The sequence below is a fragment of the Periplaneta americana genome, chromosome 3 (genome assembly GCF_040183065.1).
Source record: "Periplaneta americana isolate PAMFEO1 chromosome 3, P.americana_PAMFEO1_priV1, whole genome shotgun sequence".
NCBI classification, from domain to species: Eukaryota; Metazoa; Arthropoda; class Insecta; order Blattodea; family Blattidae; genus Periplaneta; species Periplaneta americana.
The window spans coordinates 145,292,290-145,313,177 of NC_091119.1; the positions used below are offsets into that span (position 1 = coordinate 145,292,290).

Genomic DNA, 20,888 nt, shown 5'->3' on the forward strand with positions numbered 1-20,888 from the left:
TGCTATCAAGACTTAAAAATAATCTACCTTACTTACTTACTTACAAATGGCTTTTAAGGAACCCGAAGGTTCATTGCCGCCCTCACATAAGCCCGCCATCGGTCCCTATCCTGTGCAAGATTAAGCCAGTCTCTATCATCATACCCCACCTCCCTCAAATCCATTTTAATATTATCCTCCCATCTACGTCTCGGCCTCCCTAAAGGTCTTTTTCCCTCCGGTCTCCCAACTAACACTCTATATGCATTTCTGGATTCGCCCATACGTGCTACATGCCCTGCCCATCTCAAACGTCTCGATTTCAAGTTCCTAATTATGTCAGGTGAAGAATACAATGCGTGCAGTTCTGTGTTGTGTAACTTTCTCCATTCTCCTGTAACTTCATCCCGCTTAGCCCCAAATATTTTCCTAAGCACCTTATTCTCAAACACCCTTAACCTATGTTCCTCTCTCAGAGTGAGAGTCCAAGTTTCACAGCCATATAGAAGAACCGGTAATATAACTGTTTTATAAATTCTAACTTTCAGATTTTTGGACAGCAGACTGGATGATAAGAGCTTCTCAACCGAATAATAACACGCATTTCCCATATTTATTCTGCGTTTAATTTCCTCCCGAGTGTCATTTATATTTGTTACTGTTGCTCCAAGATATTTGAATTTTTCCACCTCTTCGAAGGATAAATCTCCAATATTTATATTTCCATTTCGTACAATATTCCCGTCACGAGACATAATCATATACTTTGTCTTTTCGGGATTTACTTCCAAACCGATCGCTTTACTTGCTTCAAGTAAAATTTCCGTGTTTTCCCTAACCGTTTGTGTATTTTCTCCTAACATATTCACGTCATCTGCATAGACAAGAAGCTGATGTAGCCCGTTCAATTCCAAACCCTGCCTGTTATCCTGAACTTTCCTAATGGCATATTCTAAAGCGAAGTTAAAAAGTAAAGGTGATAGTGCATCTCCCTGCTTTAGTCCGCAGTGAATTGGAAAAGCATCAGATAGAAACTGATTATACGGACTCTGCTGTATGTTTCACTGAGACACATTTTAATTAATCGAACTAGTTTCTTGGGAATACCAAATTCAATAAGAATATCATATAATACTTTCCTCTTAACCGAGTCATAAGCCTTTTTGAAATCTATGAATAACTGATGTACTGTACCCTTATACTCCCATTTTTTCTCCATTATCTGCCGAATACAAAAAATCTGATCAATAGTCGATCTATTACGCCGAAAACCGCACTGATGATCCCCAATAATTTCATCTACGTACGGAGTTAATCTCCTCAAAAGAATATTGGACAAAATTTTGTACGACGTCAACAAAAGTGATATTCCTCGAAAGTTACCACAGTTGGTTTTGTCCCCCTTTTTAAAAATAGGTACAATTATGGACTCCTTCCATTGTTCTGGTACAATTTCCTTTTCCCAAATAGCAAGTACAAGTTTATAAATTTCGCTATATAATGCACTTCCACCCTCTTGTATTAATTCTGCTGGAATTTGATCGATACCTGAAGACTTGTACTTTTTCAGATTTTCTATCGCAATTTCGACTTCTGAAAGCGTGGGTTCGGGTATAAATGGCTCAGCAGTTTGTATTTCAATTTCGTCCCGATCATTTCTATTTGGCCTATGTATATTTAGTAGTTGCGCAAAATAGTTTTTCCATCTGTTTAGGATTGATGGAGAGTCTGCAAGCAAGTCACCATTCTCATCCTTGATCACGTTTACCCTTGGCTGATATCCGTTCTTAAATTCCTTTATACCCTTATATAAATCTCGAATGTTTTTATTCTTACTATTTGTTTCTACCTCATTCAGTTTTTCCTTCAAGTAACCTCTCTTTTTATTCCTAAGTGTACGACTTGCTTCCCATCTTTCATTGAAATAATTATCTCTCTTCTCCTCAACTGGATCCTGTAGAATTTCAATTTTGCCTGTTTCCTTCTTTCTACTACCATGCAACAATCTTCATCAAACCACGGTTTCTTTTTCTTAGTTTCATAATAACCTATGCTCTGCTCAGCTGCAATTTTGATACTATCTCTGATATTTTCCCACACGCTATTAACATCTAATTCTTTCTCAACTTCGTCGGAACTTTCTAAAGTGGCAAACCTATTCGAAATTTCGACCTGATAATTTTGCTTAGCTTCCTCGTCCTTTAATTTCAAAATATTGAATTTAGTAATATTAACTTGTTGCTCTACTCGCTTGGCTACTGATAATCTTTCTCTTAATTCTCCAATCACCAAATAATGGTCAGAATTACAGTCTGCACCCCTGAAAGTTCGAATATCTACTATACTAGTATGTCTCCGTTTATCTATCAAGATGTGATCTATTTGGTTGTGTGTCAATCCATCTGGAGAAGTCCAAGTATATTTATGTATATCCTTATGGGGGAATGTTGTACTTTTGACAATTAAATTTTTCGATGTGGCAAAGTTGACTAATCTAACTCCATTGTCACTACTAATTGCGTGTAGGCTCTCTTTTCCAATAGTTGGTCTAAAAATATCCTCCCGTCCTACTTTAGCGTTGAAATCCCCCAATAAAATTTTCAAATGATATCTAGGGAACTGATCAAAAGTATGTTCCAATTCCTCATAGAAGCTATCCTTTATATAGTCGTCTTTCTCTTCTGTAGGGGCGTGAGCATTTATAACTATGATGTCGCACCATCTACCCTTAAGTACTAAATATGATAACCTGTCACTGATAAATTCGACCTTTTTTACTGCTGATTTTATTCTTTTATGTACAAAGAATCCTGTTCCTAATTGGTGATTATTGTTTCCTTCCCCATAATACAACAAGTAATCTCCTATTTGTGATATGCCATTCCCATCTAACCTAACCTCTTGTACTCCTACGAAGTCTATTCTATATCTAGCTAGTTCTTTTGCTACTAATGTTACCCCTCCTGTTCTATAAAGACTAGTTACGTTCCAAGTGCCAAATCTCAAAACCTTATTCCTTTGCTGTGGTCGTGCCAGAGAATCAGTCCTATTCCGAGGCTTACTGTAGGAATTCGTAACAAGCTGTTTTTTACGGTGATGGGTTGTTAGCCCTTCGCCCAACCCCCAAGCTGGAGGACCACCCCTTATCGGCTGTCCACGACTGCTTATTCAATATATTCGCAGCTACCCTCCATATCTGGAGGCCGTCTCCTCTATCCGCAACCTGAGGACGCGCCATGCCGTGGTGATAGGGACCCACCATACATGGAAAAATAATCTACCAGCGAATAAAACCCGTACGACAAAAAATAGGTTTGATATCTAGCATAAAATGTTTCGTTATTCTAATACTTGAGTATCATTTCGGTCAGTGGCGTATCTCGGGGATAAATAATTAATATCCGGATTAAGAGTGTGCGTTTCGAGTATAGTTTCGAATATCACTTACGTCTGAGTATCTGGTTGATTTTTTGTCGAGAATTTCTCCAACTGTAAAGCAAATGTCAGGCAATCAATGGCGAAATCTTGTAATTTCGCCGAAAATACTGTCTCGCTATCACCAATTTCACCAACGCTCGATAACAGCACTACGCTCAAAGCAGCAGTTCTGAATGATACCTTTCATCCGGACAGCTAGCATTACTTCTGCACCAAAACTTTATTTTTCTCCAGAACTTCTCATCTCTAATTACTAACTAATTCCAAATATGATTTGAAAATTTATATAACATTTTCTCAGTGTAACTGGCGTCAAATGGATTCAGTGATGATGATTAGAGCCCGAATGTTAGGCAAAATGCCTTTTTTAAACCGAGTGTATGTAAGAAAGACCTATTAGAGATAAACAGATTTCCACACATTTTGGGGACGATAGGCCTAATTTTTATTTTGCCTTTTTTGCCTATTTTAGCTCTCGTTGCCTATTTTAAGGTTAAATGCCTTTTTTTAGTCTTTTTACGTCGTTATTGTACATTTTATATATTTTTAAAGCATTTAAATTAAACCGCACATAATTTATACCAAAAAAACAAAAAAGAACGGTTGTACAAATTAAAAATATATATTCACCTCACACAAATATTTGCTGAGAATCTTATTCTCCAACAATACATATGTTTCCAAGAAGTCGTAAACTTTTCTCCCCTACCGATTCCATCTTTTATGTCACTTAACAAAGATGTTTGAACAGTATAACCCTCAGTGTTCAGGTCACTTCGGGGTTTACCAGCGAAAGAAAGGGGATGAGGGAAGTATTAAAAGCAAGTCTCCAGGTCCCGTTACTGTTGTCGCTTGCACGCACAAGTCACGCGTACTTTGAAATCTCTAATCCCTTCTCACACCTCTCTTTTTGAGACAATACACAGTCGATTTTTCCTGATCTCTGAAAGAAAGTAGAGACAGTCCTTCTGAAATAAGTTGTTTTACGTTTGCTTCAATCACTTCAGTAGAAGTAGAAAGATCTTTTTCCACCATGAGAAACCTTCTCTCTGACAGGCGGCTCACTATGGCAGTTGACAACTTAAAAAAAAAGCATCTTGTTGTGACATGTAACCAAGGAAAGTGAGTACCGTATGGGATAGTTTATTACTTGTCTATTTTTTGCCTGTTTTCATGAATATTAAATGCCTGTTTCACTGCCTATTTGTACTATTTTAGTGCCTGTATGCCTGCCTATTTTAACCAAAATAAATGCCTAAACATCCGGGCTCTAATGATGATGATGTAATGTTAACGATGATGGTGACATTAGCGATAATGATGATAGATAGCAAAGTATTTTGGTACCTGAATAGCTTCAGCTCGGTACAGGAAGATGAAAACTCTTGTTCCAATCCACAAACGGAAAATGTCACCGTATTTTTCCGCACATCTGCACATGAATCGGAAGAATTCTGGAAATTGAAAAAATTTAATCAACTTATTAACGAAAATACTCTTCTTATTGCTCCATATTTGAGGACTCGGGTGTTACATACCAGGCAGAATCTTTTTTGTCACAGTGTGACATATGTGCAGTTCAAAGGATTTGGTCTCTTGGAGAAATCGTATGGTGCATTGGTTTGCTGTTGTCTTATGCTGTACTTTGGAGTCAAATACAGTGGCAACATGGAAAAGGGAAATATGGGTAATCTGCCCTGTTAAAAGGAGTTTCTTTTTACTTGAAACGTCTATGCTTGAGCTATAAGACAAAAATGGTTACTTTTGAAGTGATAAGTTTACTCTGACGTCATTCGTGGTACCGTGGAAGCAGAAATTTGTGCATCATTGTTTCCGACGTGGTCCGTCTCACTTCATTTTCTATTTAATGTGCCTCGATATTTTCCACACATCAGTATTGTAAATATTGGGTATATGGATTATATATACAAGGTGTTTCAGAATAACTATTACTAATTTTCAGATGTGACATGTAGTGGAGTAGCAGTTAGCACGTCTGATCGTGAAACATCTACTAGAAACATCAACAACCGAATTTCTTGGTTTACATATTAATAATACATTACATTGAAAAAATCATATTAAAGAAATAACCCCAAACTTAGCTCAGCATGCTTCGCAATTAGGTCGTTACAACAATTTCTGTACAGCAGTATCTTAAAGACAATATATTTCGCCTATTTTCATTCCATTATGTCCTACGGAATAATATTTTGGGGAAATTCTGCAGATAATAAAAATATATTCTCATTACAAAAAAGAGCCATTAGAATAATAGAGAATCATGTAGATTATTTAAAAAAATTAGAGATTCTGATCTTATCAAGTCAGTACATATACTCTATAATAAATTTCCTCTTATGTAATAAAGAAAATTTTCCGACTAATTCAGCCGTACATGTTATAAATACCCGCAGAAAAAATGATTTTCATACGCCATCGTCAAATTTATCATGCTATCAAAGGGGAGCACGTTACATGGCGATAAAATGTTCAATAGAGAATCATAGCCAAAACCCTGCATTATTTAAGGCAAAACTAAGAAAATACTTAATATCTCACACTTTCTATTCTGTAGATGAATTCTTGACATTTCACAGTACTGCGTAAATATTTTAATACTATTACAGTAAATGGTAAACATATTACATCTATACTAATAATAAATCTGTAGCCGAAAATTTTCTGGTAATTTTCGATTTTCCAAAAATAATTGGTCCTAACATATATAATTAACCACCCTGAAACCGAAAATCGCATTTTTGAAATTTTTGTTTGTATGTCTGTCTGTATGTTTGTTACCTTTTCACGCGATAATGGCTGAACCGATTTATATGAAAATTGGAATATAAATTAAGTTCGTTGTAACTTAGATTTTAGTCTATATGGCATTCAAAATACTTTATTTAAAAGGGGGGTTATAAGGGGGGCCTGAATTAAATAAATCGAAATATCTCGCTTATTATTGATTTTTGTGAAAAATGTTACATAACAAATGTTTCTTTAAAAATAATTTCCGATAAGTGTTATTCTTTACAAAATTTTGATAGGACTGATATTTAATGAGATAAATGAGTTTTAAAATTAAAATAACGCCATCTAAGACGGTGCAATGAAATAACAAATGACTTCGTCTATAGGGGGCCTTGGGCAACAACAATCGAAAAAGGGGCCTTGGACAGCAACAATCGAAAGCTATTAAACTATTCCTATGCACAGAAAATTTGATAGGCTTTTTTGTACATTCGTTTTCTGTATTTCTTAAAATAATATTTATGTACACACATTTTAATCTCAGAGAATTAATGAACAACGAGAGTGTATTGATTTAGTATGCAGTAATAGTACGTTAGCTTAGCAATCCATTATTTTATAATTCAAATTTTAACTATGCTCAATTGAATCGTGTTAAAATACATAAAATAGACTATATGCAATAAATGCAATGCAAAAAAAAATTGGGTAATGAGCCAAGCAGATTATGTTGCGCTGTTGTAAAGGTTGTTGCTTCTGAGATTCAAGAGCCCCCACAACAAATTAAAAACTTTCTTATCGGAGTACATCCGTTATCAACGCACTTTTTATATAATATAATATAATATATAATATAATATAATATAATATAATATAATATAATATAATATAATATAATATAATATAATATAATATAATATAATATAATATAATATAATAATAAATATGTAGCCAAAAATTTTCTGGTAATTTTCCCTTTTCAAAAAAGAATTGGTGTTAACATGTATAAATTATTCATCCTGAGACCGAAAATCGCTTTTTTGAAATTTTTGTTTGTATGTCTGTCTGTCTGTTTGTTACCTTTTCACGCGATAATGGCTGAACGGATTTCGATGAAAATTGAAATATAAGTTAAGTTCGTTGTAATTTAGATTTTAGGCTATATGACATTCAAAATACTTCATTTAACGGGGCCTGAGTTAAATCGAAATATCTCGCTTATTATTGTTTTTTTGTGAAAAATGTTACATAACAAAAGTTTCTTTAAAAATGATTTCCGATAAGTTTTATTCTATGCAAAATTTGGTAGGTCTGATAGACTTTTAAAATAATAATACAATACGTTTTCACCGCCGCCTCAGATTGTAGCGTTGTTGTTCCTGCAGTAATTCCCATGTGCAAAATATAAAATTTTTGAGTAGGAAGAAAAAACACATTTATTCATTCCATAGCAATGGTACATAGGAGATCGTGAATTCTTACATTTTCGAAAGAAAGAAATATAATTACATATCACTGTTTATGCTGTATCACTGTTTAAGTTATTTGAAAGTTTCAGAACCATAGTGGGCCAAGCGCCATTTACTGAAGACGTAGAAAAAAAAAGGGTTAAAATTAAGTTATTATCATAATTCAATGGAACCATATAGCAAGTAATATAAAGTATACACAATAAAACTAAATGATATGTCAATCTTCATTAAACTATAGTTGCGTGTAATAACAAATAAGAAACATGTTAAAGGAATTGTCATTGCACCAAATGAGTGGTCTCTGGACCAAAATGATCGCAATTTAATTATTTAAATACAATTTCAATTAAGTAACATATTAAACGATTTATCCTTCTAACAAACACGAATGTTCCCTGGATCAAACGTCCTATTTTAATTACGTAATTACTTTATATTTATTTCTAACAGGTGCAGCGGAGCTTGGGGCTCATCATGCTACTTGTATGTGGACGGGACCTAGCTCTATCAAAGGCTGAGGCAGGATGGCCCACCTGCCAGTCGACGATTACAGGAAGTGCTTGGGGCTCATCATGCTACTTGTATGTGGACTGGACCTAGCTCTATCAAAGGCTGAGGCAGGATGGCCCATCTGTCAGCCGACGATGACAGGAAGTGCTTGGGACTCATCATGCTACTTGTATGTGGACTGGACCTAGCTCTATCAAAGGCTGAGGCAGAATGGCGAACCTGCTAGCCAACGATGACAGGAAGTGCTTGGGGCTCATCATGCTACTTGTATGTGGACGGGACCTAGCTCTATCAAAGGCTGAGGCAGAATGGCGAACCTGCTAGCCAACGATGACAGGAAGTGCTTGGGGCTCATCATGCTACTTGTAAGTGGACGGGACCTAGCTGTATCAAAGGCTGAGGCAGGATGGCCCACCCGCTAGCCGACGATGACAGGAAGTGCTTGGGGCTCGCCATGCTACTTGTATTTGGACGGGACCTAGCTCTATCAAAGGCTGAGGCAGGATGGCCCACCTGCTAGCCGACGATGACAGGAAGTGCTTGGGGCTTACCATGCTAGTTGTATGTGGACAGGACCTAGCTCTATCAAAGGCTTGGGCAGGATGGCCCACCTGGTAGCCGACGATGACAGGAAGTGCTTGGGGCTCATCACCTACTCGTATACGGACGGGACCTACTATGCGACCACATTAACGAAAATTGCGGAAAGTATGCGAACTGACACAGACGACGAGAGAGAAGATAAGAGGACACTCCACTTAAGTTCAATGGATGCTCTGTTGATCCCAGATAAGCTACTGTCAGTGACGTAGTTCATCTGTCCTGGAAGGAATGCGGAGTTGGGGTAGTAGTTTCGCACTAGTAGTGGATGGAGAGAAAGTTAGAAATACAATGTAGCATGCATTATAATAATATTGATTTACCAATTCCGCGCCACGTTACTATGGAGTACACTACACATGAAAGTTATATTGCTACGTCTTAACTTTCAATATATATTTACACCAGCAATTCTATTAAGCAAACGTTCACCTTCGTCTTCCAAGTACAAATGAAGAGTGAGAAATGTTTTTTTTTTTTTTTTTTTTTTTAGAAAATAGAAAGTGGATTAAGCAGAGGGTATCCACACCAAAAGTACCGTTAGCCAGCCGCTTGCTCCAAAGTTAGCCTCACACCCCTCTAAACAACACCCCTAACTTCCCCCAAGGTTCAGGGTAGATGAGCTGTGTCATCGACAGTAGGTGCAGTGATCAGACGATATTAGCTCCTAATCACGTTAGAAGAGCTCGACCTTGATCACGAGCGCATAGCGCATGCACTACATAGCGTCGTAACGTAGACAACAGGGATGCACATGCATACGCATCGAATGAAGAGAGTAATTATTACAATAACTTGCGTTACTAAATTTCTGGCGGCTATCTAATAATTATTTAATATACATGCACATATAGTCTATAAACAAAGGAAAGGGGTTTTAAGAACAAAAAGAGGAGAGAAAAAGTTAATTGTTTGTAAACCCTTTTCTTGTTAAAAACAGTTGTTTATTCTGTAAATACTTCACTTCATTAGTTAGGAGGATCTAATAGGATCTGCCTACTTGATGTATGTGATCTGTAGGTACTTTTGAGCATGTGTTTAAAAATAATGACAATATGATTGAAATGATGTATATTGATTGTGTGATTGTGAAAATATAGTCCACACTCTCCAGTCGTGATTATGTAATGAGTTTTCTTAGAGTGATTTGTAAGATGCACATAACGCGGAAAAGCAAATTCATTAAATTATGCTATTGAAGAGCCATCGTAATTTTTGGAGTCAATCATTTACGGGGACACGTATGAATTTTAAAACGTCCACAATTTCCCTCCAAAATTTGTGACATTTAAACTGCATAAACAGATTTAAAATATTATCATTTGGACAGAATTTGGTGCTATTAGGTCTAATAGTTTTTAAATTATACCTTTAAAAATACATTTTATGTTGACTTCATTAAAAAGGCTCCTTGCGTCAAAGTTTTAGAAATTTTTAGTTCATATTTGCTAAAATTTTGAAAATAGTTATGGGAATAAAAATGAATTAGCTTTTTGATCTCAGTCTAAATAGGGAGACACAATAAATTTTAGTTTATGAATTTACCATTATAGCATATTTAATCTAAGTGCAATATGAATATTTCCCGAAGGAACTTAATATTAATATCTCATACAAATCCTAATTAAATTTTATTTACCAACATTTAGTTGACCTCTGTGAGAAGTTTCAGACCAATATGACAATAACTGTTGTGCAAGGAACTTTTTATGCAATAAACTACTTAAAATTTTAAGTCGAGAAAACAGCATTAAAATGACAAAAAAAAAAAAAAAAAAAAAAAACATTTCTCACAACCCACGCACCGTATATTTGGCCACTCTTGATTATATGGTTAGATTATTTTAAACAGTCTCAAATATAATAAGGATCATACAAAACAAAAATTGTGAATTTTCATAACTTTTCAGCATTATTTCACCACAGTGTCCCTTTAAACAGTTGCACCTGTGATGTCTTGTCTGAAATCAATTTCTTTCTTCTCCAGGATAATGTCTATATCCGTGTTTTAGTTGTGTTTCGTAACGACGTTTGACATGGAGAGAGCTTAAAAAAGCTCACGCTCCGAATTACTAGTAAGCATCGCATCCCTGAGCTAGTGGGTAGACCGGTAGACGTACAGGCTGCGCAGTGAGTGTAGTGCGCTATTTACGTGATTTTGTAAGCGATAACTATTGTGCAATGTCTTCGAAAGTGAAAGCAACTATTCACAGCGAGGTCCGTGAGATCATTACAAAAGTGATAAAGTATTGTGATGCAGAAAATTCTTGCGGAACAGTTAAAGGTCCTATCGAAAATTCGACTAAACGCGCTGCTGCTCTTACTGGGAAATCCGAATCCACAATATGTAAAATCAGAAAATAATCGAAATTAGCGGATATTGCTGGTCACAAACTAGAATCCCCGGCTAAGAAACGAAAATGCAGTTACAAGAAAATAGATATCGATGACTTCGATTTATGTGGAGTACTGGAAACAGTTCACAATTATTGTGCGGTGAAGAAAAAGGTGCCAACTTAAAAAAAAATGTGTTAGTCTCTCTAAAAAGTGAAAGTAACTTTCTTGAAGAACGAGAATTCTTGCGCAAATTGCTTCGGCATATTGGATTTAAATTTTAGAAATGCAAGAATAGATTATTTTTAATGGAAAGGGATGGAGGACAAAATATCTTAGAAGAATAAAGAAAAATGACAATGCGAGTGAGAACAAGAAAACAGTGATATTTCTGGATGAGACGTGGATTCACCCTCCTTACACTGTGAGCAAATGTTGGCAAGACAATACAGCGGATGGTGCGTTAAAGAACGCGTGTCAGACAAAACTGGATAACTGTTTTTGCTGACAGTGAAGGAGGGTTTGTTCGTGAACCATTTCTAATCTTCAAATCGAAGACTAAGAGTGGCGATTACCACGACGAAATGAATTTTGAGAATTTTTCAAAGTGGATCCGAGAAATGCTTATTCCAAATCTCCCGCCAAACTGTCTCATTGTACACACAAGAAAGTTACCATCATATAAATTCCGAAGTGTCTCATTGTTTTGGATAATGCTCCATATCATTCCGTGCCGTATGATAAACCTCCAATAATGGCGTCGAGAAAAGCAAAAATTCAAGCTTGCCTGGATATTGTAACTTTTTTTTCTCCTTTAAAATACTACACACCCGACAACAATGTGACTTTTATTCTTAATAATCCACCCTACAACAATGGGTATTCTACTCAACACAGCAACACAATAGTCGTTATTGCACTCCACACGACGACAATGGCAATACACGACGTGTATTATTGAGAAGGACAACAATGTACTCCTAATTTCAATTAATGTTCACAATGCACTATGTGCAGAACAAAACTGTCAGTTCTCAGTTCACAGTTCGCTTGCCTTGCCTAGTTCTTCTAGCTCACTGTTCAAGTTCACTGGACGTCGAACTCAGGTCCTCCTTGCTCGCCGCTGTCCAAGACAAGACTTGAAAACTGACTGGCTTCCGAAGACTAACTCTTCTGAAGACAACTAGCACTTTTATTTATTACACCATAACTTCTGGAATCTTCGAGAGGAATACGCTTCTAGATGTTTCCCTTGTTCTCTCCATTCCGCGACGTCACCGCAGCCTTCTCCTTCCCTCGCTCCGTACAGCGCTACAGCCCCTACCGAAGCTCGAGTTTCCGTTTCCCCGCGCCTTCCTTCTCGCTAGATGCGCGCGCAACTCCCTGACGCGACCAGAATATTCCAGCATGGCGCCACAATATCATATTGCTTACGAAGCCGACATGAAGAAGGTAGAATTAGTGGATCTTGTGCGGGTTCGACGCCCATTACCGAAGTACCGCGTAGACTCTATTTTCGAAATGTATGGACATGAAACTATAAGACTACCTCCGTATCATTGCAACCTAAACGCCATCGAGTACATCTGGAGTTTTATAAAACGGAGAACTGCGAATCGTAACGTGGATCAGCGTGCAGCTGAAATAAGAAATCGCACAATACAAGCCGTGTCAAGTATAACAGTAGACGAGTGGAAAAACGCTGTGACTCATGTAAAACGACTCGAAAGTGGTTCTTGGGAACGCGATCACTTTATGGATGACGAAATTAAGTAACTTGCCATTAATCTTGGTGGGCTGGATTCCGAGAGCGACTTCGATTCTGATAGCGAATCATCTGCTTCTAACTTAAATGTACATTAGGCTTAATAAGGTATGACATAATAATAATAGTTAGACTTCGTTGAATTGCCACACGCAGCATGCAATCAGGTTGCCGATGTACGGTAGTATAGAAGAGGTGAGCGACCTCGCGGTCTCGTAGTATAAGCAGTTCATGTTAAGATATGTGACCGGTCCAAATAGATAGAGCAGCTACAGCTAATGTATACCTATGTAAGCACTCGTTTTTGCATTACTGTGGTTGGAATAGTCAAAGCTTATCATTTGTTCAGCGCAGACAAGAATTCAATCAAACATACTACAATGAGAGTGTTGCTTTTCCAAACAATTGGCCCTGGAATACCCTTACCCCCGCAGCCAGTCTTGACCCGTTGGAAAACGTGGTTAGATGCTGTTAATCATTATGCAAAACATTACGGCAAAATAATGGAGGTACTTGATGCATTGGATAGCACAGACAGTTCCGCTGTTGCAGATGTAAAATCATTGTCTTCAGGACAGCAATTGGAAGATATTCTGTTCATTGATTCTAATTTAAAAATCGTGTACAAAAGCATCACCCTGTTAGAATCGTCTAAACTACAACTCTCAGAAGCCCTTAATATAGTGTATAAAGTACCACAAACCGTTATCCAAAATAACAATTCACTAATTTCATGAAAAGTGAAATGTAAGTTGAGAAACATTATTGCTAAAAATTCTGCCTACTCACAACTTCGTATTATAAATTATGTACTATCAGGTCACGACAAGATGTCTGAAGTTTGTGTACTAAAAAGTAGTGACTTTCCGTTCTTCAAATGTGCACCTATTACATCATGTGATGTTGAACGTACATTTTCCCAATATAAAAACTGTTTGAGTGACCATCGGAGGAGGTTCACTTTGCAGTCGCTCAAAATGTATGTAACTTTTCACGGCAATGCACATATTCAAGGATGATGTGAGTATATTACATTAAATTTTAAGAGTTAATATATCTCACTACAAAATAATTGTGTACTTACAAGTTTAGACATTTCCTACTTCAATGATCATTCATTATATTTCTTGAATGCAGGATACAAGTTTCATTATAACCGCAGTATACTGCTCAGTGTTTACATCAGAGGCTTACTCCATCCTTTGCATACAGTCTATACCGCGTGCGTAGTAAACCTTACGATTCTCGTGGCAATTCCACGAAGTCTAATAGTAATAATAATAATAATAATAATAATAATAATAATAATAATAATAATAATAATAATAATAATAATAATTATTATTATTAATCGTTCATCAAGTCATCAGCAGCAGACGTAGTAGTACGAGGCGCATCCATAAAGTAACTTTCCCACTCGTCCCACAGCTAGCAAACCATATGTTGCGCGAAGCGACTGCGTGTACGTGATAGAGTAAAGGCTAAACCGGGAACGAGAACCAGAATGAAAACAAGAAGCAGAGGACGTGAATATGAAAATTTTTGATTCACAATAAACCGAGAACGTAGACGACTATGCATATATATATATATATATATATATATATATATGTCAATAACGATATGTAAAGTCCATATTACGCATTCTGATGTTATTTGTGTATAATTGACCAATGGCGTTCTCTCATGAGTACATCAGCCAACATAAACACAGGTTAACCACCTTCGAAATTTCAACTGAAACATTTCATTAGGTACGGTACTATAAATATGCCCATGCATCTTTATTATCACAACCTATTTTAAGTCTACCATAACGTAAAATAATTAAAGAAACATTTGTAATAGAACAAAAATGAACACAACAGTAGTTATTGAATTGAAGCATGAATGTGTAGTGTGTAATACAACCAATACAGTAATAAAATATGATTCGCTTCCGATCGGTGTTCAAAGATGCAGCTATTGAAAGCCACGTATTCAACTTCATTTTCTCATCTTTATACGAGGCGCGCCGCTTATCGTAAACGTGAGGATTTTCCTCAACACTCAATATTAGAATCTCATCAAATAAAACTTGCTCCATGATGCACAGCACAGAACAAAATAATGCATAGGTTATGTCACGGTCTTCTTGCTACAAAATATACGACGACAAAATAGCTTTTAGATGGCAATAGAATGAATCTAGTGGGCTGTGATCGGAAACGTGAACGCCAAAGTTGAAACTTGGCCAACTCTCCGTTCCCGATCCCGGGCTCCGGCAAACTTTTCGTTAATTGTGAATGCTCACATTTAAATGTACACATTTTAACAATTTTACCGTTTTCGTTTTCGTTTATTGTGAACCAGCCTTAATGTCCTGGCATGGCGCATGCGCTAGCGGAACTTCCCGAGTGCTCTCAGTAACTTCGTTTCATTGGTTGAAAATGGACGCTCCTATTCCAGCTCCCGCCGCGTGTGAAGTGCGATCAGTGATAAAGTTTTTGAATGCAAAGGGCACAGCGACGATTGAAATTTATCGTCAGCTGTGCCAGGTCTATGGGCCTAACGTCATGAGCAAGCAGATGGTGCGTTGCTGCTGTAGACAATTTTCAGCAGGACGCCAAAAAGTGCATGACGAGGAGCGCAGTGAGAGGCAAACCATCATCACAGACGACCTTGTGAAGTAACGGTCTGCTCTCCTACATTCCTTGCCAACCATTTTGTCCTCGACCACTCTGCTCGGTCGCTCTTACCTTCCCTCCTGCGATTGAATGTTAACGTGGCCGCACTGTGGTTCTATCATGGTCCGAGGCAGGATGGCCCATCTGCCAGCCGACGATGACAGGAAGGGTTTGGGACTCTGGGCTCATGTGGGTTATCAGGCTAGTCGCCCGCGAAGCGGTACCTGGCTGTATTAGAGTCTGAGGCAGGATGACCCACCTATCAGAATTGGATTCACGAATGCCACTTACCTATCGGACTTGAACAATCGTCGCATATATAGGGTGCATAATGTGTCAAAGAATGCCTAAATCAACGGACGTGTCCCTGATACAGCCAAGTCTAGTCAGCCCAACGTACAGAATTATCATGTTATTCTTGCATAACATCTTTGCGTAAGCGGCAAAGTGTAATTTCTCCAACCATCCGTAGGATGCAAAAAATTCTTCGCGTGTAGATAATTATTGTCATTTTTGTGCATCTGTTTTTTTTTCTTTGTCTTGCATAACGATTCCTTCAACTGCTGGAAATATTAAGTGGTACGAGATGATATGTACGATTTTTTTAAATTGAAGTTTATCAGGCAAGAGTAAATGTGATGAAGGATGAGAATGGTGACTTGCTTGCAGATTCTCAATCAATCCTGAACAGATGGAAAAACTATTTTTGACAACTACTAAACATACATAGGCCAAATAGAAAGGATCAGGACGAAATTCAAATACAAACTGCTGAGCCACTTATACCCGAACCCACACTTACTTAAGTCGAAATTGCGATAGAAAATCAGAAAAAGTACAAGTCTCCAGGTATCGATCAAATTCCAGCAGAATTAATACAAGAGGATGGAAGCGCATTATATAGCGAAATTTATAAACTTGTACTTGCTATTTGGGAAAAGGAAATTGTACCAGAACAATGGAAGGAGTCCATAATTGTACCTATTTTTAAGAAAGGGGGAGTCCACACCTGTGGAGTAACGGTTAGAGCGTATAGCCGTGAAACCAGGTGGCCCGGGTTCGATTCCCGGTCGGGGCAAGTTGCCTGGTTGAGGTTTTTTCCGGGGTTTTCCCTCAACCCAATATGAGCAAATGCTGGGTAACTTTCGGTGTTGGACCCCGGACTCATTTCACCGGCATTATCACCTTCATCTCATTCAGATGCTAAATAACCTAAGCTGTTGATAAAGCGTCGTAAAATAACCTAATAAAATAAAAAAAGAAAGGGGGATAAGTTTAACTGTGGTGACTTTCGAGAAATATCACATTTGTTGACGTCCTATATCCTTTTGAGATTATTAATTCCATATGTAGATGAAATAATTGGGGATCATCTGTGTGGTTTTAAGCGTAATAGATATACTATTGATAAGAATTTTTGTATTCGACAAATATTAAGGATACAGTACATCAGTTATTCATAGATTTAAAAAAGGCAAATGACTCGGTTAAGAGAGAAGTTTTATATAATATTTATTGAATTTAGTATCCCCAAGAAACTAGTTCGATTAATTAAAATGTGTCTTAGTGAAACTTACACCAGAGTCCGTATAGGCCAGTTTCTATCTGATGCTTTTCCAATTCACTGCGGGCTAAAGCAGGGAGATGCACTATCGTCTTTGCTTTTTAACTTATTTCTGAATATGCCATTAGGAAAGTTCAGGATAACACAGAGGGTTTGGAATTGAACGGGTTACATCAGCTTCTTGTTTATGAGGATGACGTGAATATGTTAGGAGAAAATTCACAAGCGATTAGAGAAAAGACAGAAATTCTACTTGAAGCAAGTAAAGCGATAGGTTTGGAAGTAAATCCCGAAAAGACAAAGTATATGATTATGTCTCGTGACGAGAATATTGTACGAAATGGAACTATACAAATTGGAGATTTATCCTTCGAAGAGGTGCAAAAATTCAAATATCTTGGAGCAACAGTAACAAATATAAATGACACTCGGGAGCATATTAAACGCAGAATAAATATGGGAAATGCCTGTTATTATTCGGTTGAGAAGCTTTTGTCAACCAGTCTGTTGTCAAAAAATCTGAAAGTAAGAATTTATAAGACAGTTATATTACCGGTTGTTCTGTATGGCTGTGAAACTTGGACTCTCGTTTTGAGAGAAGAACAGAAATTAACGTGTATGAGAATAAGGTTCGTAGGAAAATATTTGGGGCTAAGAGGGGTGAAGTTACAGGAGAATGGAGAAAGTTACACAACGCAGAACTGCACGCATTGTATTCTTCATCCGACATAATTAGGAACATTAAATCCAGATGTTTGAGATGGGCAGGGCATGTAGCACGTATGGGCGAATACAGAAATGCATATAGAGTGTTAGTTGGGAGGCCGGAGGGAGAAAGACCTTTGAGGAGGCCGAGACGTAGGTGGGAAGATAATATTAAAATGGATTTGAGGGAGGTGGGATATGATGGTAGAGACTGGATTAATCTTGCTTAGGATAGGGACCGATGACGGGTTTATGTGAGGGCGGCAATGAACCTCCGGGTTCCTTAAAAGCCATAAGTAAGTAAAGTTTACACATTAAAAAAATATATGCAAACCTTCGCCGAATTATCAACATTCAGGCCAAAGACGATTTTAGTGAAAACTGTATCACATTATGGATGGAAAAAAGAAGAAAATATTGCTTTTCTAATACATAGATAGCGACGCCCAGATTACAAGGCATCCAAAAAGAATAAGTTTATATTTTAATTTCAATATTCGGCTCAGCTATGTGGTGAGTACGTAAACATCTAGGACATTTCCCATATTTATTCTGCGTTTAATTTCCTCCCGAGTGTTATTTATATTTTTTACTGTTGCTACAAGATATTTGAATTTTTCCACTTCTCCGAAGGATAAATCTCCAATTTTTATATTTCCATTTCGTACAATATTCTGGTCACGAGACGTAATCATATACTTTGTCGTCCACACCTGTGGAGTAACGGTCAGCGCGTCTAGCCGCGAAACCAGGTGGCCCGGGTTCGATTCCCGGTCGGGGCAAGTTACCTGATTGAGGTTTTTTCCGGGGTTTTTCCTCAACCTAATATGAGCAAATGCTGGGTAACTTTCGGTGTTGGGCCCGGACTCATTTCACCGGCATTATCACCTTCATCTCATTCAGACGCTAAATAACCTAAGATGTTGATAAAGCGTCGTAAAATAACCTACTAAAATTAAAAAAAAAAATATATATATACTTTGTCTTTTCAGGGTTCACTTCCAAAGCTATCGCTTTACTTGCTTGAAGTAAAATTTCTGTGTTTTCCCTAATCGTTCGTGGATTTTCTCCTAACATATTCACGTCATCCGCATAGACAAGAAGCTGATGTAACCCGTTAAATTCCAAACCCTCTATGTTATCCTGAACTTCCCTAATGGCATATTCTAAAGGGAAATTAAAAAGTAAAGGTGATATTGTGCATCTCCTTGTGTCTCAGTGAAACTTACAGCAAAGTCCGTATAGTCCAGTTTCTATCTGATGCTTTTCCAACTATTAAACTACAGGAAATTAAAAAAATAATTCTCAGAAAAAGAACCCAATAATAGTAATACTAGTTCAAGAGTTGCAATACATGTCTTCGAGAGCTGCATGCGGCCCGCGGGCCGCGTAATGATTACCACTGCGACTAGAGGGAAATTTCTGACATGTGACTTACCGTCCTGTTCCCCGGTGAGCTGCAATGCATTTCCGAGAAGGGGCAGGGACGGAGGACCAGGCACACGGCTCAGGGCTATCCAGAAGCGTGCCCGTCGGCACACGAACACGAACACGAACACGAACACGAGACTTAGGCCCAGCAGGCACACCGCATTCACTATCACGTCCAACATCATTCCATTGAGCGTCGCAACAATCCAGCCTTGTATATATATTGTATTCGCCCCTCTCCCTCATTCTCTCCTCCCCGCGCACAAGAGAAACAGGCTCCGCCTCTGAACCTTGTTAAATCCAGAGCAGTGATTAAATGTTGTTATCTCATCTCATTGGACCATTTCTGAAGTGTAGAAAACTTCATAATGTGGACTTTACTTATGGCGTAAAAAATGTGACGTGCAACCGACTCGGAAGGACTGTTACCTCACACTCTATAGTCCCGTCGCTCTAATTTCCGGCAACCAATCACGTTGTAGGTCGGCTACATTTAAACGCGTGCGTCTTGTGATTCGCCGATGGAGATGTTACGCATTTCCTAAGGCTGGATAAATACTTAATACAATCCCCTTTCTTGTAAACGACGTATGCCCTTGTTCAGAACCTATAAATTGTCTATTAAATATACGAGGTCACTCAATTAGTCGCAATTTGAAAGGACAGGGACCTCTCAAATTGCAGATTTAGATTTCACGGCGCTTCTTCCGACGGCCTTCACATGCCTTGTCATCGAACAACAGATGACAGCGTCTTGCCATCCTAACGGCAAACACCAGCCATCTCCTCCTCGCCCCGTTCCGTGATCACTTGATCAAATCTCAGTCCCCCTCGCGTATGTGATACCTAAGAGGTTACGTCCAATTTCGGCTTCCCCTTCAAAATTTTCTAGAGCTCCTTCAGTGGAGCAGCGTAACCCGGAGTGAGACTAGTGGCCAACAGGCTTGGAGCTCACATATTTAGTTTTGTACAGTCCCCAACCCCTTGCAAGGACGCGTTTTGCGTACCTTTTAAATTTGTCCTCCCAATTATCTTTCGATTTTTCGATTTCCCGCCATTTTGGCTCTTTCGTTGGCGTTCGCAGAAAGCACACGAGGACGTTATTTGCCTCTCAATTATTTGCTGTATTACAGTGCGTTTGATTTATTATCATAGGAGCTACGATATGATAATGTTTAACTGTGTGACAAATAGATCCCTCGTCTGGTAGCTCGGCAACCAAAGAACAAAAATGGCGAACGATACTGCCTACCTAGACTTTATAGAGCCTTGACTTCCTAAGACGTAAGCAAAGAGGAGGAGTCACGCCGGGAATAACAGCGTCGCGACTATAATTCCGTGGAAACACGTTATGCAATGTCACTACAGATAGCTCGTTCCGCAGAACGTGTTGAATTTCAAGGGCTTGACATTACGGTATCGAGACAGCTAGGCTTCGAGACTTAGGACCCGATACATGTAGTAATCATTTATTTAACCTGGTAGAGATAAGGCCGTCAGGCCTTCTCTGCCCCTCTACCAGGAGATTCCAACTATAATATGAACAATAAAATTACAATTAGTATTAAATTTACAATTACAATTACAATAAAAATCAAAGCAGGAAAAGATTACCTGACCAATTAAAGCTAGATAATTTATCATAGAAAAACAAAGAATATTTTGTATTT

The 20,888-nt window shown here is 37.9% G+C and overlaps 1 protein-coding gene across 1 annotated transcript in view; it reads right to left on the bottom strand.

The window, feature by feature from the left end:
- The window catches only part of LOC138697056 (cytochrome P450 4c3-like), a 58,829-nt gene extending 39,429 nt beyond the window's left edge, over positions 1 to 19,400 (bottom strand). The window contains exons 1-2 of the mRNA XM_069822651.1: positions 19,226 to 19,400; positions 4,765 to 4,871 (exon numbers count right to left, since the gene is read on the bottom strand). Of these exons, the coding sequence (XP_069678752.1) occupies positions 4,765 to 4,871; positions 19,226 to 19,400 (282 nt within the window). The remainder of the gene's footprint in view (positions 1 to 4,764; positions 4,872 to 19,225) is intronic.
- Between the last annotated feature and the right edge of the window lie 1,488 nt (positions 19,401 to 20,888).